Source organism: Acanthochromis polyacanthus, chromosome 1, assembly GCF_021347895.1.
Source record: "Acanthochromis polyacanthus isolate Apoly-LR-REF ecotype Palm Island chromosome 1, KAUST_Apoly_ChrSc, whole genome shotgun sequence".
Lineage (NCBI taxonomy): Eukaryota > Metazoa > Chordata > Actinopteri > Pomacentridae > Acanthochromis > Acanthochromis polyacanthus.
In genome coordinates this window covers 37,404,194-37,431,398 of record NC_067113.1, presented here as the reverse complement: position 1 = coordinate 37,431,398, position 27,205 = coordinate 37,404,194, and the positions used below count along the sequence as shown (strand labels likewise).

Sequence of the window (27,205 nt, the reverse complement as noted above, 5' to 3'; positions counted from 1 at the left end):
TAATAAAAGCTTTTTGAGTTGTATAAGTAAGATAATAAACAATAAAAACTTAACAGTTATTTTAAATGTTCAGTTAAATAAATATAAAACTGTCTCTAAGTCATTACGTGCAGTTTTGCAGTTATTTGTTGATTATTTCTGTTATTTTTGGTGTGAAACCAGGGGGGTATTCCATAAAGCTGGCTTAGGTCTAAGCCTGGCTTATTTCGGTCAACTTCGCTAACTTTAGTGAGAGTTTAGTTCCACCAACAAGGCTTAGGGCTAGCCTGGCTTGGTAACCATGGTAACTCAGCCAGAGCGACAAGCCTGGTCCGGGGCAGGCTAACAGTCAAGCTTACTTTAGCTCCATGTCAGAGAAGGTTCTGACGAGCTTCAGAAAGACGCCTGTGAACCGCATGTTACACATTAAATTCATCTTGATCTGTAATCAATGATGTTCTTGTTCGGTGACATACGTTGAGACCTTTTTTAAATTTTTTTTTAAAAATAATGCCGGAATAACCGTGAATCAAACTCTATCATATTACACATTTTGTCACAGTGTGTAACTGTGGATCAGTGGTTAGAGTGTAGTTAAGCAGATTAAATGTGGTTTTACTTTTCATTGCACCGTGGGTTTGAATCCATCAGCGGTAAATACTTGGAAATATCCGATTTTCTTTCTTCTTTCACCCTCAAAGTGCAGTCAACACGTAACAGGAACAGGCACAGATTGTGTTAAAATAAGCAGGACACAACAGCCACAGTTTTCCATAAAGAATACCTTCCTTTTACCAGCGGTCCAATCTGATCATGATGAGAATCCAAAGGTGAGGCCAAATGATGAGAGAACTATTTAGTGTACAGCTCATTTGTGTCTTCTCCCTTATTTAAATGTAGGGCACAGCAGCACTATCATCTCTAATAAAAATGACATCTCCTCTGTAGGCCTACATGTTTTTTTCTGCTTTTTCATTCAAAGTTTGAGTGTTTGATGAAACATCTCCACATGAAGTGTCCCCTTTTTTCCAATGGGTTTTAAAAGCTTTATTTCATCAGATTGATCTCCTCTGGGCCACAGTAGTGTGACAAACTTCAGGGTGAGGAAAAAAAAGTCATCAACCACTGCAGCTGTGGGTTATCCCTAATCAGTGTCAAAAACTTGCCCTCTGAAAATTAAATTTTCAGACGTGTGCGTGTGTACGCTCAGACTGAGTGCTTCATTAAAAATAAAATAAACACGCATTTAAACGGTCGGCAATGCTTTGCCAGGCAGCGTCTGGAGCTTTATTTATCAACCGTGTTGCATTTTCTTGTGATAATCTCCCTGTAGTCCTCGTACAACTCCAAAGAGAAAGTCTCCGCTCTGTTTTTAGACATAATATCATCTTTTCGACGATCGACACGTCGGGGCTTTTTATCTCCCCCGGACGCGCGCTCAGCCTGGCTTGAATAAGCGTCTCTGAAAAACAGCTGAGCCTCGTTTGTGGAACTACTTGCAGCTGAGATTAAAGTTGCCGCTTATTCAAGCCACACTTACCGGCGTAAGCCCAGCCTGTTTTAGCCAGCTTCGTGGAATACCCCACAGCTGTAGGCGTTTTGTAGTTACTAATCTGAACCGGAAGCCGCGCTGCGTAACCGGAAGTCCTGTGGTCTGCAGGAATCAGAGCGTAGAAGAAGAAGCGGTTTCCTCCACGTGAGTCCTCAGCAACATGTCGCCTCCAGGAGGGAAAATAAACAGACCGAAGACCGTAAGAAACCCACCGAATCCCAGTTTATTTACAGCAAAGTCCCGTTAACGGGTTTTAACGGAGAGGAAGCTAACAGTTAGCATGGGAGGCTAACAGATAAACAGCGAGTTTACTGGTTAGAGGATGGTTTATAGAGGCTAAAGTTAAATTATTTATCCGGATTATTTATCCAGAAGCTTTTCTGATCCGGTTTGATTCAGTTAAATAAAGTTTTACTACTTAAATGAAGACCAGAGGAGAAAATAACTGAATTAATTCGTTTTTCTCCTCTGGGTTGGCTTAGTTCAGATCTAATCTTACTTCACTGGATTTTAACGCTGAGCACACAAAACTACAAAAACGAGACATAAAATGACTTCTCTTGTATGTTCTTGAAGACATTCTTGTGGTCCTTGTGTCATAAAACTAGGAAAGCCCTCAGAGAGCTCAGTCCTCCTCCAAAGCTGCTCAGTCGTCATTTTGGGAGGATTTGTTGTCATTTCTGATCAATTTTCTGCAATTTTGAATCATTTTCAAGTTATTTTGGATCATTTTAAAGCATCTTAGACAATTACAGAGTCCTCCTCCAAGGCTGCTCATTCCCCTGTATGTCAGAAATGCAGCATTGTTTATTAGTTATTGATGATCAGAAATCACGTGACCTAAACATGTAGCAGGCGACTCAGAAACACCCCCACAGTTTAATCAGCTGTTCCTTGGATCATTTCTGATGGATAAGTCCTCAGAGGTGGATTTGTAGCAGGATCACAATCAGCTGATGTAGTGTTCACTGGTTGTCATGGTTACAGTGATGCCGTGCTGCTATCTGGTAACAATACAGAAATCTTTAACTAATCTCCACATTTGTCCAAATGATTAGAAATTTGTCCAGAACTCAAAAAATCCTCTTTTCCTGTTCACAATCTGTAAAAAAAAATTAGTCAAACATCTAGGATGGCTTAGAAAGGTTAAAAATGACTAAAAACAATAAAAATACATCCAAAAAGACTGTTAAAGTAAGTGTGTTCTCTAAATGTTGTCAAAAATGACAAGAAGTTACTCATTAGTCCAGAGGTTGGCCAAAAAATCCTCCTAAACTGTTCAAACCCTGTCCAAGAGGATTTAATGGTCAGTGATGGCCGAGAAGAGTTAAAAAATGACTAAAAATGGGTTCAAATTTACGGACAGACTCTGATCATAACTCCAGTGTTTTAATGGCAGAAGAATCATTTCCGTCTACCTTCAGCTTGTTCTTTACTCTCAGATCAGTTCAATGAGCAGAATTCACTTGATTTTCATTCAAAATGCAAATTAAAACTTTTTTTACCGTCCGTTTTAAAGGTCCACAGATAAAATCAGTTTTGCAGGACGTTGATCCTTTATTTTACATTTAGTTTCATCATCATAACCAGAATGGGACGGACATGAAGCACGAGCTTTTTTTCCAGCCCACCCTGAACATTATCCAAGACAGCTTCACATTTGTCATAAAGTACAAGTCCAAATAATGTGTTGATTTTATTTATTAAGCCGAACAGAACAAGTTTCCTTCAGAGAAAATTCTTTGAACAGTTTTATTTTTAGATTTTCTCACTTTAAAACGGGTCAGGAGGTCATAAGGTTTGTTTGCTCTGGATGGAGATGAATCCTTTAGATCTGAGGAGATGTTGTTGGTTAAACAGAAGATTATTTTCTATTGGTTTAGTGGTAACAAGTGAAAAACCTTAAACATCTGCAGCTGCAGGTTGAGATGTTCCTGAGGAGAACGTCTGGATGTTCAGGAAGAAGCCTCTGTGTTTTTCAGGAGTTGGGGAAGAAACTGTTCAAGCGGCGGCGAGTTCTGAGCCGAGAGAAAAGGAGGAAACATCAGATTGTCGGAGCCGTCGTGGACGAAGGTCTGATCACCGTCCATCACCTGAAGAAGAGGAGGTGAGTCCTCAGACCTTCTCAGACCTTCATCCACCTCATCAGCTCGTCTTCAGTCGCTGGTTTTTTGTCTTCAGGTCGAGTCCCAGAGCCAACATCACTCTGTCCGGGAAGAAGAAACGCAAACTGCTGAAGCAGCTGCAGCACATGCAGCAGGAGAAGGCCGGGATGGAAGGTAGGAGGCGCCCAAACTACCGCCTGGTTTCAAAAGAAAAACGTGTCAAAGACTAGACCTGATTTAACTCTGAACTCTACTGGGATGGGAAGACGAGTTACACCCTAAACTCTCCGTTTATCAGATCTGATATTTACACACGTGGACAAAATTGTTGGTACCCCTCAGTTAAAGAAGGAAAAACCCACAATTCTCACTGAAATCACTTGAAACTCACAAAAGTAACAATAAATAAAAATTTATTGAAAATTAAATAATCAAAAACAGCCATCACTTTTGAATTGTTGATTAACATAATTATTTAAAAAAACAAACTAATGAAACAGGCCTGGACAAAAATGATGGTACCTCTATAAAAGATTGAAAACTATTTGACCAGAGTGACATGATTAACTCAGGTGTGTCATTTAATTGACATCACAGGTGTTTCCAAACTCATAATCAGTCAGTCTGCCTATTTAAAGGGAGACAAGTAGTCACCCTGCTGTTTGGTGAAAAGGTGTGTACCACACTGAACATGGACAACAGAAAGCGAAGGAGAGAATTGTCCCAGGACATCCGAAAAAAAATTATAGACAAACATCTTAAAGGTAAAGGCTATAAGACCATCTCTAAACAGCTTGAAGTTCCTGTGACAACAGTGGCTCATATTATTCAGAAGTTCAAGACCCACGGGACAGTAGCCAACCTCCCTGGACGTGGCCGCAAGAGGAAAATTGATGACAAATTGAAGAGACGGATCGTTGGAATTGTATCCAAAGAGCCCAGAGCAACCTCCAAAGAAATTAAAGGTGAACTCCAAGGCCAAGGTACATCGGTGTCAGATCGCACCATTCGTCGTTGTTTGAGCCAAAGTGGACTTCATGGGAGACGACCAAGGAGGACACCACTGCTGAAAAAAACTCATAAAAAAGCCAGACTGGAATTTGCAAAAATGCATGTTGACAAGCCACAAAGCTTCTGGGAGAATGTCCTTTGGACAGATGAGACCAAACTGGAGCTTTTTGGTAAGGCACATCAACTCTATGTTCATAGACTCAAAAACCAAGCATACGAAGAAAAGAACACTGTCCCTACGGTGAAACATGGAGGAGGCTCAGTAATGTTTTGGGGCTGCTTTGCTGCATCTGGCACAGGGTGTCTTGAAAGTGTGCAAGGTACGATGAAATCTGAAGACTATCAAGGCATTCTGGAGAGAAATGTGCTGCCTAGTGTCAGAAAGCTTGGTCTCAGTCGCAGGTCATGGGTCTTCCAACAGGACAACGATCCAAAACACACAGCCAAAAACACCCAAGAATGGCTGAGAGAAAAGCGTTGGACTATTCTAAAGTGGCCTTCTATGAGCCCAGATCTGAATCCCATTGAACATATGTGGAAGGAGCTGAAACATGCCATTTGGAGAAGACACCCATCAAACCTGAGACAACTGGAGCTGTTTGCTCATGAGGAGTGGGCCAAAATACCTGTTGACAGCTGCAGAACGCTCATTGACAAATACAGAAATCGTTTAATTGCAGTGATTGCCTCAAAAGGTTGTGCAACAAAATATTAAGTTATGGGTACCATCATTTTTGTCCAGCCCTATTTCATTAGTTTGTTTTTTTAAATAATTATGTTAATCAACAATTCAAAAGTGATGGCTGATTTTGATTATTTAATTTTCAATAAATTTTTATTTATTGTTACTTTTGTGAGTTTCAAGTGATTTCAGTGAGAATTGTGGGTTTTTCCTTCTTTAACTGAGGGGTACCAACAATTTTGTCCACGTGTGTAATGGAATCCTTCATCCTACAGTATAAATGTCGTCTCCTCTTACTGTGGATGTTGAACTGTTTCTGTTTATGGAGGTTCTAGACTGACGTTGGAGTTTTGTTCCTACAGATGGACCTAAGTTGATTTTCTCTGTAAGTCAGAACTCACCAACCAAAATCATTCCGTGCATCATAATATCGATCAGTTCTTCATAAAGTCATGAACACCAACCACTTTGATGCATGAATCATTTTACTGGAAGATAACAGAACATGACTTGTTTTTACACCTTTATTCTGTGGTACTGACCCTCTGTGATGAATGAGTGAGACTTTATCTGGTTTTCTGCTGGTTGATTGAACCTTCACACAGTTTTGCCTCTCGTTTTTGTCCTTTTCTGTCTCGTTTTTTCCTTTTCAGACAAGTTTTTGTCATTTCGAACAATTTAAGCTGAAAACAAAATTTTACGCAATTTTGGAAAAAATTTGACTCATTTTGGACAATTTTTAGCTCATGAAAGACAAATCTTCACACAGACTAAGGGGGCCGTAGCCAACGCCAGAAGAACTAGAAAAACCCATAACCTAGCTCCAGAAGAACTAGAAAAACCCCATAACGTAGCTCCAGAATAACTAGAAAAACTCCATAACTTAGCTCCAGAAGAACTAGAAAAACCCCATAACTTAGCTCCAGAAGAACTAGAAAAACTCCATAACTTAGCTCCAGAAGAACTAGAAAAACCCCATAACTTAGCTCCAGAAGAACTAGAAAAACCCATAACTTAGCTCCAGAAGAACTAGAAAAACTCCATAACTTAGCTCCAGAAGAACTAGAAAAACTCCATAACTTAGCTCCAGAAGAACTAGAAAAACCCCATAACTTAGCTCCAGAAGAACTAGAAAAACCCATAACTTAGCTCCAGAATAACTAGAAAAACCCCATAACTTAGCTCCAGAAGAACTAGAAAAACTCCATAACTTAGCTCCAGAAGAACTAGAAAAACCCCATAACTTAGCTCCAGAAGAACTAGAAAAACCCATAACTTAGCTCCAGAAGAACTAGAAAAACCCCATAACGTAGCTCCAGAATAACTAGAAAAACCCCATAACTTAGCTCCAGAAGAACTAGAAAAACCCCATAACTTAGCTCCAGAATAACTAGAAAAACCCCATAACTTAGCTCCAGAATAACTAGAAAAACCCCATAACTTAGCTCCAGAAGAACTAGAAAAACCCCATAACTTAGCTCCAGAAGAACTAGAAAAACCCATAACTTAGCTCCAGAAGAACTAGAAAAACCCCATAACGTAGCTCCAGAAGAACTAGAAAAACCCCATAACTTAGCTCCAGAATAACTAGAAAAACCCATAACTTAGCTCCAGAAGAACTAGAAAAACCCCATAACGTAGCTCCAGAATAACTAGAAAAACCCCATAACTTAGCTCCAGAATAACTAGAAAAACCCCATAACGTAGCTCCAGAATAACTAGAAAAACCCCATAACGTAGCTCCAGAATAACTAGAAAAACCCCATAACTTAGCTCCAGAATAACTAGAAAAACCCCATAACTTAGCTCCAGAAGAACTAGAAAAACCCCATAACGTAGCTCCAGAAGAACTAGAAAAACCCCATAACGTAGCTCCAGAATAACTAGAAAAACCCCATAACTTAGCTCCAGAAGAACTAGAAAAACCCCATAACGTAGCTCCAGAATAACTAGAAAAACCCATAACTTAGCTCCAGAATAACTAGAAAAACCCCATAACTTAGCTCCAGAAGAACTAGAAAAACCCCATAACGTAGCTCCAGAATAACTAGAAAAACCCATAACGTAGCTCCAGAATAACTAGAAAAACCCCATAACTTAGCTCCAGAAGAACTAGAAAAACCCCATAACTTAGCTCCAGAATAACTAGAAAAACCCATAACTTAGCTCCAGAAGAACTAGAAAAACCCCATAACTTAGCTCCAGAAGAACTAGAAAAACTCCATAACTTAGCTCCAGAAGAACTAGAAAAACCCCATAACTTAGCTCCAGAAGAACTAGAAAAACCCATAACTTAGCTCCAGAAGAACTAGAAAAACTCCATAACTTAGCTCCAGAAGAACTAGAAAAACCCCATAACTTAGCTCCAGAAGAACTAGAAAAACCCATAACTTAGCTCGAGAATAACTAGAAAAACCCCATAACTTAGCTCCAGAAGAACTAGAAAAACTCCATAACTTAGCTCCAGAAGAACTAGAAAAACCCCATAACTTAGCTCCAGAAGAACTAGAAAAACCCATAACTTAGCTCCAGAAGAACTAGAAAAACCCCATAACTTAGCTCCAGAAGAACTAGAAAAACTCCATAACTTAGCTCCAGAAGAACTAGAAAAACCCCATAACGTAGCTCCAGAAGAACTAGAAAAACCCCATAACTTAGCTCCAGAAGAACTAGAAAAACCCCATAACGTAGCTCCAGAAGAACTAGAAAAACCCCATAACGTAGCTCCAGAATAACTAGAAAAACCCCATAACTTAGCTCCAGAATAACTAGAAAAACCCCATAACTTAGCTCCAGAAGAACTAGAAAAACCCCATAACGTAGCTCCAGAAGAACTAGAAAAACCCCATAACGTAGCTCCAGAAGAACTAGAAAAACCCCATAACTTAGCTCCAGAAGAACTAGAAAAACCCCATAACTTAGCTCCAGAATAACTAGAAAAACCCATAACTTAGCTCCAGAAGAACTAGAAAAACCCCATAACGTAGCTCCAGAATAACTAGAAAAACCCCATAACTTAGCTCCAGAATAACTAGAAAAACCCATAACTTAGCTCCAGAATAACTAGAAAAACCCCATAACGTAGCTCCAGAATAACTAGAAAAACCCCATTACTTAGCTCCAGAATAACTAGAAAAACCCCATAACTTAGCTCCAGAAGAACTAGAAAAACCCCATAACGTAGCTCCAGAATAACTAGAAAAACCCCATAACTTAGCTCCAGAAGAACTAGAAAAACCCCATAACGTAGCTCCAGAATAACTAGAAAAAACCCATAACTTAGCTCCAGAATAACTAGAAAAACCCCATAACTTAGCTCCAGAAGAACTACAAAAACCCCATAACTTAGCTCCAGAATAACTAGAAAAACCCATAACTTAGCTCCAGAAGAACTTGAAAAACCCCATAACTTAGCTCCAGAAGAACTAGAAAAACCCCATAACTTAGCTCCAGAAGAACTAGAAAAACCCATAACTTAGCTCCAGAATAACTAGAAAAACCCCATAACTTAGCTCCAGAAGAACTAGAAAAACCCATAACTTAGCTCCAGAAGAACTAGAAAAACCCCATAACTTAGCTCCAGAATAACTAGAAAAACCCATAACTTAGCTCCAGAAGAACTTGAAAAACCCCATAACTTAGCTCCAGAAGAACTAGAAAAACCCCATAACTTAGCTCCAGAAGAACTAGAAAAACCCATAACTTAGCTCCAGAATAACTAGAAAACCCCATAACTTAGCTCCAGAAGAACTAGAAAAACCCATAACTTAGCTCCAGAATAACTAGAAAAACCCCATAACTTAGCTCCAGAATAACTAGAAAACCCCATAACTTAGCTCCAGAAGAACTAGAAAAACCCCATAACTTAGCTCCAGAATAACTAGAAAAACCCCATAACTTAGCTCCAGAATAACTAGAAAAACCCATAACTTAGCTCCAGAATAACTAGAAAAACCCATAACTTAGCTCCAGAATTAGCCGCCGTTCCCAGCTCTCTCTACTGCTGACTCTCAGCCAATCAGAGGTGAGCTAACTGAACATGGTGCGTTCACTGACATCAGGTAAATCTGGAACTGAACGATAAACATTGAAACCTGAACAAACTCATCCAGGTCCTGGTGATGGTAGGAGCTCCAGGGTTTTTCTAGTTTCTCTTGGAGCTCCTCTGATCTCCTCATCCTGTAGATCTTTTTCTATCTCCATATTTCCTCTCCACTCTGCTCCTCATCAGCAGAAAGATGTTTCTCCATGCTGGTTGGATCTCTGCTCCTCTCTTCTCTGTTTCTGCTGCATTTATTTTTTCATCCAGTAGCTCTTTTAGCTTTTTACAGAATCTGCTTCGACCAAACACTTTGTCGTTGAGGAACTAAAGAAACGCTCTAAAACATTACAACAGTTTGTTTCTGTTGGGTTCCTGTGACTTTTCTGATTCATGAACTTTCCCTGTTGTTGTGTTTCTCTGCTGCGGAAGCAGCAGCACCACAGAAGAAGAAGCAGGACTCATCATCAGCTCCGACCAAGAAGAAGAAGAAGAAGGAAGCGTCCGGTTGTCAGGACGACGTGGAGATGGCCGACGTCCAGTGAGGAGGTTTGCTCCTCAGGTGTTCAGGAAGACGACCCACCTGAGGATCGACAGACGGTCAGGACGACGTTGATCAGAACGTTGGAGGAGGTCAGAGGTAGAGCCAGATGTGGAGAACATTCACACCCAGAAACACCTGGACAGATGTTTAGATCCTTCAGTAAAATCAGCTGTCTGAATGTGACACGGAGCTTCTGTTGCCTGATGGGAAATCAAAGGTTCAGAACAGAAAGTTTTCTGTGTTTCTGAGAACTTTCTGATTATTTTTCTTAAAACGTTGAACTTTCTGCTGGACTTTGTTTTATTCTGATTCATTAAATTCTGCTTTAAATGTTTACTTTGTTCTTTGACTTCTTTTTTAGCTTTAATAAAACTAAAACCAGAGGAAACTGTTTGCTGCTTCGGACGATTTTATGTTTAATATTTGTATCAAACACTACAAATTAAAATCATTACTTGGCAGAATTAAATTAGAATTTTCTCTCATTAAAGACATAAATCTAAAACTAAAAGTTTAATCTGAAGTTTGATGAGATATTTCCTGATATCAATTTAAATCTGTCCAGTAGTGATTATGGACTTCACTTATGGGAGGTTTTTAAATTCATTTTTAATGTTTGCTAAATGTTTATTAAATGTTCTGGTTGGTTCGTGTCCACACATGGAAGTCCAGATTTAACATCACAGTTTTCATGTCTTTATTGTCTTATTTTAGTGACTTTAGTGGATTTAAATCCATTTAAATGTCATGAAGTTGTGTCACGTTTGTGTGTTTGGGCGTCTCTGGGCCTCCGTACTGTTTGTTTTTATTTATGTTCCTTCATAGATTTGATCAGATGCAGTTTTTGTTGTTTTTCGTTTGTTGTCTTTCTGGGGTTTTAGGGGTTTCCGTTTATTTGACATTTTTGTCTAATTTTTCTGTGAGTTTTGTGGCTTTAATGGTTCTCCATGTATGATCAGGTATTGATCAGGTAATGATCAGTGATGAGGTAATGATCAGTGATCAGGTGTTGGTGCTGGTCTTTGAGCTCTCCAGTCTTTTCTGGACGTATTGTTCTTTATTGTTCTTGAGCCTCTTTAATTATTGATGATCTGATAAATCTTATTATTATTATTGTTCTTGAACCCGGTTCTGTTTAAAGGTTCTGGTTCGGGGCTTTAACGGGACTCTGAGGTTTGGTTCTGGTCGGTGCCGGTCGGTCCGGGCTCGGCGGCTCTCCTCTCCTCCCCCTCCGGAGGACAAAGACTAAAATGGGTCAGACTCTGGAGAGCAGCCGCAGATCTTCAGCCTCCATCATCCGGAGAGCAGCAGCAGCTCAGCGGCTCTGCGGCTTCTAGCGGCCGCCGGGACTCGATGGATTTACGTGTCTGAAGATGAAGCGGAGCCGCTGATTGTTCCGTGTTTAAACAGGGAAGACACGGTTTTCTCAGCCCCGTTGTTTGGAGTCCTCCGTGAGGCTGGAGCTTCGCACCGGGACCGAACCGCAGCAGCCGGAGCCTCCGTCAGACACCGACTCGTCGCTCCGCTCACAGCCCGGCCGAGGGGCGATGGAGGCGGCGCCGAGTTAATCCGCTCCCCGCCGATCGAACAGGTAGAACCGGAACAAAAACACCAATTCTCTGCATCGCGGCGGCGCTTTGTGTCCCAGTGAGGCTCCGGTGGAAGCGGCTCCGGTAGAACCGGTGAGTTCCGGGGCAGATGGCCGGGCTCACCGGGTCTCGGTTCGGTACCGGAGCTCGTTTCGGTGTTTGTGGCCTTCAGCCCGGAACAACCGTTAAGTTTAGATTAGCTCTGCAGCTAACAAGCGAACTAGCGTCAGGACCCGGATTTTAAAAAGATGCTTTATTTTAAAATAATCTGACTGATAGTTTAATAAATTAGTGATTTTGTGATTTAAATTAAAATAATCTGATAGTTTAATAAAGTAGTGATTTTATGATTTAATTTAAAATAATCTGACTAATAGTTTTAAAAAGTAGTGATTTAATTTAAATATAATGCGATTTCTAAACTATTTATCTTCATATTTTAACCTCTTGGTTCTGTTTTTTCTGTCATTTTGTCCTAACCTGCTCACATCAAAGTGAACAGAGTGTTTCGCTTTTAATTTTTTTCGTGTTTGAACTTCCTTCACGTCCTTCAGCTGCTGAGACGCTAAAATACACAAATTAATAATTATTATTAATATTAGACCATGTTTGGGTTGAAAATCCACATATTCAGACTGAATCAAAACATCTTCACAGCTCTTTTAGCCCACAGATCTTTTAGGTCCTTATTAGCCTCCACAGCTAACGACGTAGCTTAGCTTTACCACATTAATGATGTTCTGATTTTAGTAATCTGACTTACAAACTGATTTTCTTTATGCTCTGACCTCCTTCTTCTTCTTCTTTGTCCTAAACTGCTCAGATGAACTCGAACTCTAAGTTCTGAGATCGACTCTTTTTCGTCTTCGACTTTATTTAGCTTAGCTTTAGTTAGCTGATATGCTAAAATATAGAATAAGAGTAAAAAAAAAACCTTTAAAACCAGTTAATGAGTCAGCTGATGTCAGAAACTAAATGGAAATGATGCTAAAATATAAAACTAAAATCTCTCATGAAAGGAATCATAAAAATAAAATTTATGAAAACAGAAGTACTGAATATTTTCATAATAAAATACAAATAAATATGGGAAAAGCATTTTAAAAAATGTACCAGAAAATAATAATTTGGCAATTTTTAAAATGGAAAATCAAAACTAGAAAATATTAAAATGTAAAATTCAATACAAAGCCAAGTTTTATGAGAATTAGCATGATTCTTTTACTCATTATCCCCGAAAACAGGAAATTAGCTTTAACGTTATGTCTCTGTTTAATTAATGGAGTTAAAGTGGTGTATTTAATTTATTTTAAGTATTTAATTTAATTTATTTTAACTGGTCTGTTTCAGGGCTGCACAGTGAGGTAGTGGTTAGCGCTGTCGCCTTGCAGCAAGAAGATCCCCAGTTCAAATCCCGGCCTGGGATCTTTCTGCATGGAGTTTGCATGTTCTCCCTGTGCATGCGTGGGTTTTCTCCGGGTACTCCGGCTTCCTCCCACAGTCCAAAAACATGCTGAGGTTAATTGGTTACTCTAAATTGTCCGTAGGTGTGAATGTGAGTGTGATTGTGTGTCTGTATATGTAGCCCTGTGACAGACTGGTGACCTGTCCAGGGTGTCCCCTGCCTTCAGTCAGCTGGGATAGACTCCAGCACCCCCCATGACCCTTGTGAGGATAAAGAGGTGGATAGAGGATGGATGGATGGATGGATTATTTCATGGACTTTAGCTGGTTTATTCTATTATTTTTCATCAGAATCTAACGTGTTTCCAGGTCGTTATCAGCCGATGATGTTTGCTGCTTTAGTTCCTGCGTGACATCGGGTCAGAAGGTCGTTTGGAGCTGATTCTGGGTCAGATATCAGCGGCTGTAAACCAGATAAGTCTAATTAACGCTGTTGTGTTCAACAGCAGACGACTGAAGTCCAGACTGAGGACTGTTGGACCCACAGAGCAGCAGATTGTGATGGAGGACGCTTCACCTGTTCAGCCAGGTGAGTTTCTGCTCGCTGTTCTCTTCTTTCAGACCTCTACATCTGTCTGGTTTTATTCACAGTAGGCTCTGCTTCTTCTTCCTCACTTCCAGTACTGGAAGCTTGATTTCATGACCTGGTTCAGGTTCAGGAATCTAAAAATGGAAGCTGCTTCCATTTATAGCTTTCTATTTTTCCCTCTTTCTAATTTCTCCATCTTTGTGCTCTGTTGTCGTCGTCTCAGACAGATCTGGGACTCAGAGACGTATGAAGCTTCATGAACATCCACTGACATTATTCTGAGTTTATGGAGTTTAAACGTGGTTCTTTAAAGTTGATCGAGTCCAAAAATGTGATTTTAAATGGAACAGATTTATGACAAACATAAATTAACTGCCATGGAGAAGAAACATGATGAAAACTCTGAGCAGGTTCAGCTTTTTCTGTCTCATTTTTCTCTACTGTGGTTCATTTTAAAGTCCTGCAGCTCTGAGGAATCAGAACATCATGAAGAAATGACTGTTTATGTTTTTACAAACTCTACAGGAGCTTTCTGTTTACTGGGTGGTTAGAAAGATGTTTTCTGCTTAGAAATCATTCAAAGTAAGAACCAATCTGTGACAGAAGAAAAATCATCAGATTTTTGTGCGTTTTCTGTAGTTTCATCTGGAAATGAACCAAATCTGAGCTTCAGAGTGTGATATTTAATGAAATCCTTCATCCTACAGTATAAATGTCGTCTCCTCTTACTGTGGATGTTGAACTGTTTCTGTTTATGGAGGTTCTAGACTGACGTTGGAGTTTTGTTCCTACAGATGGACCTAAGTTGATTTTCTCTGGAAGTCAGAACTCTGGTGAAAATGTTATCAAAATCGTTCAGTTCTTCATAAAGTCATGAACACCAACCACTTTGATGCATGAATCATTTTACTGGAAGATAACAGAACATGTTGACCCGTTTTTACACCCTGACCACGCTGGGAGCCACAGTGAAGGCAAAAAGTCAGTGAATGCAGCACAATCTAAGATGGAGTACAACCAGAGGATGGAAACAAAGCGTCTGATAGCGCCGTGTGACGACGTATTCATCCGCCCACTAACTAGTTCCACGTAAAATAAAAAAATGGTAAATGGTAGTATTTATATAGCTCTTTAAAGCGCTTTACATGATACGTCACATTCACACACTCCAGATTCCGCCTGCTCCGCCGCCCCAGTCACGTCTCTGCTATCAGCCTTATCTGCTTCATTTCTGCCCTGTCTACTGACCCCCTTGGACTTAATGTGAGTTTCCTTTCCCCGTTTTGAATTTCGTTTAGCTCCCCACCGCGGCCGTGCGCCGTCGCTTTAGTTTAGATCCCTGTTTAGTTCATTCCCTGCGTTTCCTGTTTTGATTATTTTTTTGGTTCTTTATTTATTAAACTCAATTATAAATCCACCCACCTTCCTGTTGACTGCTGCTTGGGTTCAAACCACCTGTTCCTTAACAACTGATGGAGGAAGCTGCCATGCAAGGCGCTAACCACGACCCACCAGGAGCAGGTAGGGGTTAGGGGTCTTACTCAGGGACACCTCGAGCACGACGGGCCGAGGATCGAACCGGCAACCTTCCAGTTACAAGACGGCCGCTCTACCCACTGAGCCATGCCGCCCCCCCCATGTCGTCCACGAAACAATGAAACGCTGTAGGACGTCATAAACCGAGGCCCTCCTGTAACGGTCTCCTTTCTGTTTCTTTAGCCTCATTTTTGTGTCTCATTTGTGTGTCTAGGACAGTTCTTCCTTTTCCTCATTTTGTGTATTTAGTTTCTTGTCTCTCTGTGGTGTTTTTCTCTCCTCATCCTGTAGACGTTCTTCTATCTCCATGTTTCCTCTCTACTCTGCTCATCCTCTGTAGATGTTTCTCCATGCTGGATGGATCTCTGCTCCTCAGTTCTCTGTTTCTGATCCGGTTTCTGGCTGCTGAATGGTTCCATCTCAGTAGTACTTCAAAGATCCAGTCAAACACAGTACTACAGTAGAAAGTACTACAGACGATGACCCTCCTGGTTCTCTCTGCAGGACGTCTTTGTGGATCTTTGCTCTCCTGCTCTGGAGCTTTTTCTGCAGTCATGACGCCTTCATCCTCCCGTCTGTCCTCACCGATGCTCCGGCTGCTCGTAGCCGCCGTCGTACTCCTGGTGATGATGTCACATCCTGCTTCGGCCGCTGAACCGGAGACGTGTTTCTCCAGGCAGCACCAGAGCGCCATCGTCAACGTCCGCCTGGCCCTCAGCAGAGCCTCCACCGCCATGGACGCCCGGGTGGTCCGGTCCGATAAGGACTGTGTCCTCGCATGCTGCTCTGAGGAGGTCAAACCAGGTGAGGGGTCACTGGGAACACTGGGAATGCTGGGAATACAGGGGACAATGGGACCAGTAGGGACACTGCTTTGACATTTACACTATGTCTAAGTGGGTTCATGACAAATAAAGGTCTTGAAATGGGAATACTGGGATCAGTGGAAACATTGGGAATAGTGGGAATACTGGGAATACTGGGGACGCCTGCCTCCAGTGTTTGTGCTAAGCCAGGTCAACTGGACAGAAACAGATCATACTTTCTACGTTCATGTGATGTAAAGTCAACCGTAGTTCTGTTGGTCAGTTTCTACATGAACCCAAATGATGCTTTAAACAAACGTTTGCTCTGAGGAGAAACCGTACGAAGATATTCTAGATTCTAATTCATCTCGGGCCCAGCTGGAAGTGAGGCAGACACTTCAGAGGAGCTTTCATTAGTTCATGTTTTCTCCAGTAGAGTAGAAGTTCTACATTCTCTAGTTCTGCTGCTCTCTGTAACAGAGAACACGAACAGTTCTCGAAGGAACAGATGAACCTGATTAAAGAGCTGCTGTCGGTCAGTAGAAACCTCGAATTAAACATCCAGTCTGCTTGTTCTTGTAAATTCAGGATTTTATTTGATGTTTTTATCGTCAGCAGAAACTTCAGCTCCAACATCACTGAAAACCAAAGTGAGTAAAAACCAGGAAGTAACACGTTCTACTGAGCTTCAGTTCTATACCAACCTTTCCTCACAAAACTGACAGTTAAACCTGAAGAATGATCCAGAAACAGCTTCCTGTTTGTGTGATCTTTACTTAGAAACCTTCATCTCTGAGAACAGATGAGTTAAAAACGGATCTCTGTAGCGACAGTTCACGATAAAATTAGACCTATCACAGAGCAGCAGGACTCTGTAGATGAAAACAGACATTGCAGGTGGACTAAATCAGAAGATCTGGAGCGTCAGTCAGTCTTAAATCCCTTCCAGAGGATCATATTCTGCTCTTCACCGCAGTATTTATTTACAGTACTGCATTTATTCATTTAAGAACAAGATCAGTTTATTTATTTTTTCCACTTCCGACAGATTAAATTAAATATATTCATATAAACCTGGTATCTAAACAAGATCTGAGTACTTCTTCAATGGCCATTTTAGCTTAAATCATTTAAACTGTTGGGGAAAAGAAATGCTCGTCTTTAGAGGCACAATTAGACACCTGATCAAACAGGAAGTAGTCGTCCAAAATGTTAAAAAAAAGTCTACATGTTTACGTTATTATTAGGATGTTATTTCTCTATATTTGTAAAGTGTCAGCTGCATTCATAAACAACACTTCAGTACTGAATGAAACCAGTTTTAATGTGCTTGTTAGCTAATTAGCTTGTTGCTAGCTTTAAATGTTCAAAATGGCAGCTCATAGTGCTGAGTCCCTGTTGGTTCAAATAAACACTTTGAACGATAGAACTGTGAGCTAAACTTCTACACGCTGGTGTGTTATAATATATTATTATTCTCTTATTTAAACTCAGCGTGGAAACTGAAGGTGATCAAACCGTGGAGAAGCTAAGGTTAAATTCTAAAGTCAGGATTCAGAGTGAAAGAACATGTGGACCGTCTCAGAAATAAAACAGCATATCTGTTGACTTATTTAAAGTTTTAATGATGAAGGTCTTCAGAGAGCAGAAGGTCTGATTAGGATCAACAGTTAATTAATCCAACACAACAAAGATCCTAAATATTCAGACTGTTCTTTGTGTTTCTGAAGGAGCTAAATGCAACATGGCCGTGTTCAACGGAAACAAACCCGCTGGTGATGAGAACTGCTTCCTGTTCCACTGTCCGACGGAGCAGGACTGTCCGCTGACCAAGGCTCCGGATGGCACCAGCACCTACGACATCTACAAAGGTACCAACCAGCCGTCCATCACCACTTCCTGTGGAACGTTTGGTTCGTGTCCAGCCATTTTTCTATCCGGACACCCTGACAGTTTGTGATCGTTCCTGTCAAAGTAGAGAGAATCTGTCAAGACGACAGGAACCTTAAACTAACGCTACAAAACACATTACTGTTGTCTGGTACTAGAACCAGTACCATTGATCTAACACTAGGAAGCTGTTCTCCAGGGACTGATGTCCAGGAACCTTATGAACCTTAAAGGTTCCTTTCCTTTCTGTCTAAAGTCCCGTGAAGATGAATCTGACTCAGCCTTTGGTGTCTGAACTTAACCAAACAACAAAGTCAATGAAACTCATGTTCCAAGATGAAAATATGTGAAGAAGATAAAGGTCCAACCAGACATGGACCTCAGTGTTGTGGTGACTTTTACATCATTTTTAAAAGTGATGGCTGGAAAACAAACCAACCCTGATAGTTCCTGAACTTCAGTCTGCTGGTTTGTAGGATTTTCTTGGTTCTTCTGTGGATGAAAACAGGGATGTTCTGTGTGATGGATGCTAAAGTGTGTAGCTGTTTGCTAACATGTTATCTGGATTCTTCTTCCCCCTGGTGGTCATAAAACCTACAGAATCACAATGTTTACATCTCATGTTGTCTTTTTCCTGCAGGTTTGATTCATCCAACCATTGTGAGACCAGCAACCACCACCAGTCCAACAACCACCACCAGTCCAACAACCACCACCAGTCCAACCACTACCACCAGTCCAACCACTACCACCACCACCACCAGTCCAACCACTACCACTACCACCACCACCACCAGTCCAACCACTACCACCACTCCAACCACTACCACCACCACCAGTCCAACCACTACCACCACTCCAACCACTACCACCACCACCAGTCCAACCACTACCACCACCACCAGTCCAACCACTACCACCACCACCAGTCCAACCACCACCACCAGTCCAACCACTACCACCACCACCAGTCCAACCACCACCACACCAGCACCAACTATACCTACAACTACTCAAACTACAACAACCACCACCACCACCACTCAGACACGAGCCACCACCACAGCAGGTCCACCCATCATCATCGTCGCCTCGATGCCCGCAGTAACCTCATCACCCACCACTGTTGCTACGACAAGAACAACAGCTCCTACCACCACCATCAGCATGAGGAGGCCCAACAAAACCAACAAGAAGCAAAACAAAAGCACCAAGAAAGGAAGACCTCATGTGATCATCAGCAGCTCCACAGCTCCACCTGCTGGGGTAACGGAACACAGAACTACCGGAAAACCACAGCCAGACACTCCAACTACCACCACTACTACTACCAACACAACCACTCCTGCTACTACTACTACTACATCTCCTACCACCACCAAATCAACTACTACAACCACTCCTACAACTACCACAACCACCCCCACTACTACTGCTATGTCTCCTACCACCACCAAAACAACCACTCCTACAACTACCACTGCCCCTCCTCCCACTACTACTACTACTTCTACTACTACCACTACTACCACTGAACCGTCCACCACCAGGGCGACTCCAGCGCCGGGTCTCGTCATCGTCCCTAAAGACGCCGTCCAGTCGGATCATGTCCTCCAGAACTCCAGCGCCGGACGAGGGAAGGTGGCAGCGGCGGCTCAGGGGGCACTGAAGAGCGGCGCGGTGGCGTTCATGGTGCTGGGACTCGCCGTGCTCACGCTGGCTCTGGCTGTTGGCGGCCGCAAGGCGATGGAGTCCTTCGACAGACGACATTACACAAGACTGGAGCTCAATGACCTCCACTATGAGGTTTAGGAGGAAACAAACGGACTAGAGTTCATTTACGGTTGTTAGCGTCTCTCTGATGTCTGTCTGGTTCCTTTGCTTACAACAGAGGTACACACTGTGGTAATCTGGTGTATACGGTCCAGAATACTGGGCTGTGATTGGCCAGAGGGCTCTGATGTTTGGTTTGTTTCCTTTCAAACGATCTTCAGATCTTTTGTTGGTGATCATGATGTAACCTCTCACACCTTATCTTCATCAGATTTTTGTTAATTGTCGGTAACAGGAAGTTACACGTGTAAACTACTGAAGCTCCGCCCATGTTCAAGCTCCACCTCCTGAACCTAAGTATAATGACATCATCACAGAACGTCAACAGCAGCTGGTCTGAAACTGGAAAACTGCAAATTAAATTAGAGTAGAAGCAACATTCTGTGGCACAAAAGCGTTTTTTAGACATGTTTGTGAAATTATTGTTGAAGGAATCGTGACCACATTATTATGAATTAATGACCAGAAAAGTGTTTTTATTGGCGGATTCACTGCACTTCTGTAGAGGAGGAGGTTTTAAACACCTTTAGCTCACATATTTTACTCTATTTTCACATTATTTAGCTCCATGTGGGATGTTTTTTTTTTTTTTTAGAGAATCACACCTCTGATTTAATGTTTTGAGCAGCTTTATATCCTCAGCTTGGACAGTCACTGAACCCTCGGAGCTCCAAGACTTCAGCCGGCGATGGAACCAAGAACTAACAGCAATATTTTAAACCTCAGGAAGCCTCTGAAGTGGAGCTGGAAAGCAGAAGGTTTGTGAATACACTGCATGTCTTCTCAGCTTCACAGCTTCAGCCATACGAGCTTGTTCATGTCAGACGCTCCTCACTGTGGTGTTTCTGTCTTCGTCCTCCACTCTGGATGAAGATCCGACCGATGGATGCACTCCTGATGCACTACTGTATCCTGTGTTTTTGATAAATATGATCTGCTTCTTTTGTGATATTTGATTGTTTTTCACGGCTAAGAGGACACTGTGGCTGCGCACTATTTTCCTAGAAGTCTGCTGTTTGTTCTGTCCAGCCAGCAGGGGGCAGCAGCAGCCTGGAGGGTTTTTATGTCTTCTTAATTAATTACTGAATGGTTCATAGTTTGGTCTCGTTTTGTGAAGTGATGCTTTTGCATAAGTTTGGAATTTGATGTTTTGTTCTTGTTAGAATTAAAAAAATGTGATTTTTGAACAAATTAGTTTTTTCTGTCTGCATGAGTGTGATGATTTAATGAAACTCAAACATTATTATTGTTCTTTCTCCTTTAATTTAACTAGAGCGAGATGAACGGATGCTGATTATTGGTGCAGAAATATGTGAAATTATCCTTTAAGTTGTGATTTCTAACTGAAAACTTGCACTGGGCGGATAAATATGAAGCAAAGCACACCGAGGTAGAAGTAAAATACTAAGAATTAAACCAGAAATGTAAAATGTGAGTCAGATTTAAAATACGTTATTCAAATTAGTTGTGGAAGAACAAATTTAACTAAACAACAATAAAATAAGTATGAGAGAAAAATAGAAGATACAGAAACTAAATTAAATATAATTATATAAGTAAATAAATATATTTTCCCTGCTGTGGGATCAATAAAGGTTTAATCTATCTATTTATATTATTAACATTAAAGTCATTTTTTTTTCAAGATTTCTGACAAAAATAAATAAATTAATTGTTTTTTCAGGTATTTTCGCACTTGTTGAATAAAAAAATCTATATATTTTTTTAAAAACAGGTCAAAAATGTTGACTTCATTTTACGCTTTTATTTTAGTTTGTGGCTTTAAAATTCCATAAATACAAGTCTGGATCATAGACATAACAAAGAGCAGACGCCGCATCGACCGCTGCTGTCCATTGGGGCTGATGAGCGGTGGGGCCGCCATCTTGGTCTGGTCATCCGCTCCACTCAGCGCTGTTTGACAGCGCATTTAATCCATCTTAACTCTGAATATTAAACTGATTTTCACGCGTTTTTTATTTTTATTTTTTTGCTGCAAACGTCATACATGTAGCTATGATACAGGACAAATGGTTCGGCGTATTTTAATATTCATAGTGGGAATAATAGATAATAATAATAATAATAATAATAGGTAATAGAATATTCTGATATTGAGCTCGACTGTAGACAGGTATTTAGCAAACACTGTAAACACACACACACACTAATATATGTTAGAGAAGCAGATAATGGCAGCAAAGTCAATTATTTTAATAATTTGAAGAGACAATATATGATTACGCTCTATATACATATATAAACAAAACACTGACTAATGAACACATATTTCTATATAAAACAATAGATAGAAGTTATATATCAGAGAAAATGAATATATATAAATCATAGATGGAGTATCAACATCATTCACATATATATAATAGATAAAAGTTATATATCAGAGAACATCATACTACATATATCAATCATGTATGGAGTATCAATATAATCAAAATATCAGAAAACTGACTAATGTGTTCATTAGTCAGTATTTTGTTTATATATGTATATTTAGCTTAATCATGTATTGTCTCTTCAAATTATTAAAATAATTGACTTTGCTGCCATTATCTGCTTCTCTAACATATATTAGTGTGTGTGTGTTTACAGTGTTTGCAAAATACCTGTCTACAGTCGAGCTCAATATCAGAATATTCTATTACCTATTATTATTATTATTATTATCTATTATTCCTGCTATGAATATTAAAATACGCCGAACCATTTGTCCTGTATCATAGCTACATGTATGATGTTTGCAGCAAAAAAAAATAAAAATAAGAAACGCGTGAAAATCAGTTTAATATTCAGAGTTAAGATGGATTAAATGCGCTGTCAAACAGCGCTGAGTGGAGCGGATGACCGGACCAAGATGGCGACCGTATTTCTCGCTGTGCAGCACAATCATAGATATATACAAACACGCGTTTGTATATATCTATGAGCACAATGACGTATATTTGTATATTTATATTTGTATATATCTATGAGCACAATGACGTGTATTTGTATATTTATATTTGTATATATCTATGAGCACAATGACGTGTATTTGTATATTTATATTTGTATATATCTATGAGCACAATGACGTATATTTGTATATTTATATTTGTATATATCTATGAGCACAATGACGTATATTGGCGCAGCACCCCGAGCGGCGTCGATCACGTGGAGCATCCGGCTCCATGAACGAGTCCCCAGGAGCATGCACACTGACGGCGGACTGTTTGCGGCTGCGGGCGTTTCCACGAAGACTGAAAAACAAAAGGAGGCGAGCAGCGAGGCGGGGGGAGCCGAGGGGAGCCGAACAGAGCCGAGAGCAGCTGAGGGACTGTATGGAAAACAGAAAGTGCCATAACTCACCTTTGTTTACACGTTATTCCAACCAGTTTTTACTTGATTGTATCCAACAAAATGCTGCTTTAGTACGACGCTCAAATTAAAATGCTGCTTTAAAAAAAAAAAAAAGCCAAAAAGATGGCTCTACTTACATCAGCTTTCAGCATAAAGGTGTTTTTAACAAAGCTTTAGAGATGTTTTAAGATTCTACTTTTTACACTGTTGAAAACCTGTTAGCTAGTTATGCTGGATTTTACTGCATTTTCCATACAAATTTCCCTTTAGATCAGAGTTTCTACAGCCAATCAGTAAAGAGCAAAACAAAATAATGTATCACAGTCCATCATTAAACTGGAACTCTGTGATGACTTTGTTAGAATAATATAAACCCCTACTCTGCCCTCTTTGTTTTTTAAATTATTAATCTTTTTATTATTAATCTTTTTAATTAACCTGTTAATTGCTGCTGAATTAAAATGGATCCTTCAGCTGTGTTGTAGCTTTAACAAGTGGCACATATTTTTTGGTTTAAACAATGTTAAAACACTTTTGGAGTTACATCACCGCATTAAATGTGTCTTTATTAGCTTCTGGTGTCATTAAAAGAACCAATGTATTTGGGGTGATGTTAAAAAGGCAGCTTTTGGCAGTTGATAGTATAATAATAATAATAATAAGTGTGTTTTAAGAAATGCTGCTGTTTGGATTTTAGCGCCATAAAAAAATAAATAAATCCATGGTTGTGTAAGCTATTTTATAAGGTTATTTGAGTTAACATTGAGAAGCAGTGCATAACCTATCTGTGCCTCTTATTGTGAAAGACCAGAAGCGGAAGTGTGATTGGCTGCGTTGCAGCAGAGTGTGTGTGGTAGGTGTTCGGCAATAAACGGTGGAGCCGTCTGTTCAGCACCAACGGAGCCTCCGTGTTTCTTTATTTTATAGCTTCATAAGTATAGGTGCAACAGGAAACCTCGGCTACAGTTGTATTCAGTGGTGGAGAAAAGAGCTTCAAGCTTTTGTTTATCCTGCTGTTGTCCTCATTTACAGGTACCAAAAAAAATTTTGTATTAAAAAAATTCAAAAATTTAGTCAAAAAATTCCCCAAATTGCTGACATTTGCAAAACCTTCAGGAAGAAAATGCCAATGATTCCTTAAAAGTTTCCCTTAAAAGTTTAATTTTAAAAAAATCCCCCAAATTTGACAAGAAAATTCTTATAAATATTTTTCAAAAGTAGAGTAAAAATCTTCAAAAAAAATCCCAAAAATATTTAAAATGATTCCATATATATCAGTAAAACTTCTGATATTTTCTTTAAGAACATTCACATAATTTTTTATGTGAATGTTCTTAAGAAACATTTAATAACATTTATTTTTTCCACCAAAAAATGTTCAAAGATTTCCCAAAGATGTTGAAAATGTGGACACCAGAAGTTTCAATGGCGAAATATATAGATTTTTTTTCCCTCACATTTTCAAACTTTAAAACGGATCAATTTGACCCACAGGACAACACAAGGGTTAAAAACACGTGGACTAACGGAGGAGCATTGTGGCACTCCTGAGTTTCCAAAGCTCCGAGCAACGAGCCGAAGAGAGCCGAGTGGATGCGGAAGGATCCGAGGAAAACCGAGCAGAGCCGAGCGGAGCCGAGGGGAGCAGCTTCCTCACCGCGGAAGGAGACACGGAGCTCCTGCAGGACAATGTGAGACACCGAGAGTTGAACCGACGCAGTTAGCGAGCAGCCAGCCGGGATGGAAGCGGGGTCGGTGTAACGGACACCGGAGCCCAACCTCGACCTGAATATTGCTGCAAATCTGCCTTTTGTCGGCCGAAGGAGCGGCCGCAACGATGGGAATACTGCGCTGAGGAGACGCTGAAGGCGGCGGGCCGACGAAGGCAGAAAGATGGGAGTCGCGCTGCGGAGCCTGTTGTTGTGTACTTTTTGTTTCCTCGTACGAGGTGAGTTTGGGCTCCGTTCGGCCTTTTAACACCACTTCGACTCCGTGTTTGCTCTGTGCAGGTTTTAAAGTGCTGTTCACGGCCGGGATAAGCTGTTTTCTCGGGAGTATAGGTCGGCCCGGGGCCCTCAGGGTCTCATTCCTGCCGAGCGGAGCTAACGTTAGCCGGGATGCTAGGAGCTGCTGGCTGCCGGAGCGGAGAATGAAACCACAAACAGCCTGAGTTAGCCAACTTAGCTGGAAAATGTCCACCAGAGAGGCTCCGTAGCCCCGCTAGCTCCCTCCGGGGGCAGCCTCCCTCCTCGGATCCATGGATTTAAGGCACGAGCTACTCCTGTTAGAATGCTAACTGCGTTTTATAATTTATAAACAGGCTAACTAGCAGCAGCTAGCACAACAAATGCTATGGAAGCAAGTTAGCAGCTCAGAGATAGCTAGTTGGCTGGTTAATAATCAGAATATAACTACAAAAACTTCATTAATGCACCAGTGTGTACACAGTAAAATATACAGAAGTAAAAGGTGGAAAACTGGGATTAAGTCTGATTACAACAACAGCTGGAACTGGAACTGGAGTTTATGTTTAACTTCTTAAAACTAGACCATAAAGAAGTTCTCTGAACAGTAAAAAGAACAGAATAAAAGACAAAATTGTCCAGGAAAGTAAGTACATCATAGGAAGAGTTTCAGAGACAAACAAACAAAAACTCAGAAAGAAGCATAAATAAAGAAAACAAACAGAATCTGTTGTTAAAATGCAGAAATCTGTAGAAATCCATAAACATATTTATGAACCAAGGCAGAGGACACTAATCAGTAAAAAATACCAGAATTAAAAGGTAAAATACTCACATTAAATCAGAGTGTTACAGTTCTGACTAAATCAGGAGTGTATAGGAGAAATGTTACCTTAAAAATCAGTTTTCTGAACCGATTCATGAGATGTTCAGCAGAAAAAACTGAAATAAATGAAGGAAATAATGACCGTCAATGAAAATAACAACAGAAGACATCAGGAGAGTTAAAATACAGCCTGTATTAGAACCATAATACATTAAAGAGCACTAATCCAAACCAAACATTTAAGAAGAACCTGAACTACGAAGATCTCAGCCGTAAAAGAAGAAATAAAAGAAGAAGTAAAGTGCAGCACAGAACTGACACAAACAGGAGAACAGAATCGATTAATGCTGAAAAATAACTGCAGCATGAAGGTAAATAAATCAGTTAAACATCAGAGAGTAGAACTGGTTGTTTTCAGATGAACCAGAATATTTCCTCTACTTTGGAAAAAATGATAAATGCCAGCAGATAATCAATAAACCTTCAGGTCCTGATCATAAACGGCTTTAATCGCTCAGTTTGACTCAGAAATAATCTGAATATCTGATTGTTTTTCTGCTGTTTTGCAGTTTAACGTTTGAATTTATGACGCAGATAAAATAATGGAGTTTATCCACAACGTGTTATAAATCTGATAGTTTACAATAATCAAGAAAACTTTCATTTGTTTAACAGAGAAATGGTAAAATTAGAAACATCTGATTGATCTTTTTTTTTAAATCAAAGGATAAAATGGTTTCAGATTTCAGCGTCTGAAGAGAAGATTTGCTGCTTTCCTTTGTAGGATGTCAGAAGTTTTGGGACTTTTTTCCAATAATCGATTAACTGTAAATGTTAACTGCAGATGATTTTGACATCTGAATATTTCTTAGAGTATTTCCTGGTTTCTTTCCTGCATGACTTCAACCTGAAGATCTGTCAACTGAACAAGACGTTTGAGGAAACTCTCATGTTCCTCAGACGTCTTGTTTAGTCCACAGATGTTCAATTCACTGAACAAGACGTTTAAAAATTACATGAAAGTTGTCCAAGATTAAATGAAATGTGTCCAATGTTTCTCAGAAATTATCCATAATGACAAAAAACACATTATTCACAAAATATGGAAGAATTAATGAAAACTGTCCAAAAAATGTTGAAATTACTCAATAAAATCTGTTCAAAATGGCATAAAAGTTGTTCAAAATTCCTCCACAAAATCTTGAACTCTGTCTGCATTTTTTGTCTTTTAGACTGTGACACCTGGATGGATGTGAAACGTTTTACCAGAACTCAAATGTACTTTAAAAATGACATGGAGGTTTCCCAAAATTAAATGAAATGTGTAGCATATTTCTCAGAAATCAAACCCCAAGTTACTCACAAATGTATTAAAAATTGTCCAAAAATACTTGTTAAAATGACCAAAAGCAAGTGGTTGCAGTTTTTATGCTTAAAGACATGAAAGTTTTCCAAAATGACCCACAGATTGTCCAAAATAGTTGAAAATGACT

The 27,205-nt window shown here is 40.1% G+C and overlaps 3 protein-coding genes and 1 long non-coding RNA gene across 14 annotated transcripts in view; 3 read left to right on the top strand and 1 right to left on the bottom strand.

The window, feature by feature from the left end:
* Window positions 1-1,413: 1,413 nt before the first annotated feature.
* c1h11orf98 (chromosome 1 C11orf98 homolog) lies at window positions 1,414-10,246 on the top strand. Of its 2 annotated transcripts, none has more exons than XM_051948028.1 (4): window positions 1,414-1,730; window positions 3,514-3,638; window positions 3,713-3,810; window positions 5,692-6,348. In XM_051948028.1, the coding sequence occupies exons 1-4, from the start codon at window positions 1,692-1,694 to the stop codon at window positions 5,775-5,777; spliced, it is 348 nt and encodes a 115-aa protein (XP_051803988.1). In that variant the 5' UTR covers window positions 1,414-1,691; the 3' UTR covers window positions 5,778-6,348. The 2 variants fall into 2 exon arrangements, with proteins under 2 accessions (XP_051803988.1, XP_022072693.1); XM_022217001.2 differs by lacking the exon at window positions 5,692-6,348 and adding an exon at window positions 9,804-10,246 and having other exon boundaries at window positions 1,429-1,730.
* Window positions 7,452-9,128, bottom strand: LOC127533927 (uncharacterized). 3 transcript variants are annotated; one of them, XR_007941822.1, is made up of 3 exons: window positions 8,535-9,128; window positions 7,877-7,908; window positions 7,452-7,548 (listed from the first exon to the last, which is right to left on the bottom strand). It is a non-coding gene; the product is annotated as an uncharacterized LOC127533927 (long non-coding RNA). The 3 variants fall into 3 exon arrangements; XR_007941821.1 differs by having other exon boundaries at window positions 7,458-7,548; window positions 7,746-7,908; XR_007941823.1 differs by having other exon boundaries at window positions 7,458-7,548; window positions 7,746-7,908; window positions 8,667-9,128.
* Window positions 10,247-10,652: 406 nt separating the features above from the next.
* On the top strand, window positions 10,653-20,753 carry mansc1 (MANSC domain containing 1). 6 transcript variants are annotated; one of them, XM_051948002.1, is made up of 5 exons: window positions 10,653-11,503; window positions 13,415-13,494; window positions 15,535-15,834; window positions 17,567-17,707; window positions 18,367-20,753. In XM_051948002.1, exons 2-5 carry the CDS (start codon window positions 13,467-13,469, stop codon window positions 19,536-19,538), a joined length of 1,641 nt encoding a protein of 546 aa, XP_051803962.1. In that variant the 5' UTR covers window positions 10,653-11,503; window positions 13,415-13,466; the 3' UTR covers window positions 19,539-20,753. The 6 variants fall into 6 exon arrangements, with proteins under 6 accessions (XP_051803962.1, XP_051803933.1, XP_051803955.1 ...); XM_051947973.1 differs by having other exon boundaries at window positions 13,412-13,494; XM_051947995.1 differs by having other exon boundaries at window positions 10,653-11,594.
* A 3,790-nt stretch (window positions 20,754-24,543) lies between these two features.
* lrp6 (low density lipoprotein receptor-related protein 6) overlaps window positions 24,544-27,205 on the top strand; it is a 56,434-nt gene continuing 53,772 nt past the window's right edge. For all 3 annotated transcript variants that reach the window (XM_051936617.1, XM_051936996.1, XM_051936583.1), the window contains exon 1: window positions 24,544-24,870. In XM_051936617.1, the coding sequence (XP_051792577.1) occupies window positions 24,816-24,870 (55 nt within the window). In that variant the 5' untranslated portion in view covers window positions 24,544-24,815. The remainder of the gene's footprint in view (window positions 24,871-27,205) is intronic.

Excerpts from the sequence above, each read along its gene's own strand:
- mansc1 (XM_051948002.1), top strand. The coding sequence starts at position 13,467 with ATGGAGGACGCTTCACCTGTTCAGCCAG. Across the intron at positions 13,495-15,534 it reads CGCTTCACCTGTTCAGCCAG|GACGTCTTTGTGGATCTTTG; the intron begins GTGAGTTTCTGC and ends TTCTCTCTGCAG. Across the intron at positions 17,708-18,366 it reads CACCTACGACATCTACAAAG|GTTTGATTCATCCAACCATT; the intron begins GTACCAACCAGC and ends TTTTTCCTGCAG.
- c1h11orf98 (XM_022217001.2), top strand. The coding sequence starts at position 1,692 with ATGTCGCCTCCAGGAGGGAAAATAAACAGACCGAAGACC. Across the intron at positions 1,731-3,513 it reads AAATAAACAGACCGAAGACC|GAGTTGGGGAAGAAACTGTT; the intron begins GTAAGAAACCCA and ends TGTGTTTTTCAG. Across the intron at positions 3,811-9,803 it reads GGAGAAGGCCGGGATGGAAG|CAGCACCACAGAAGAAGAAG; the intron begins GTAGGAGGCGCC and ends CTGCGGAAGCAG.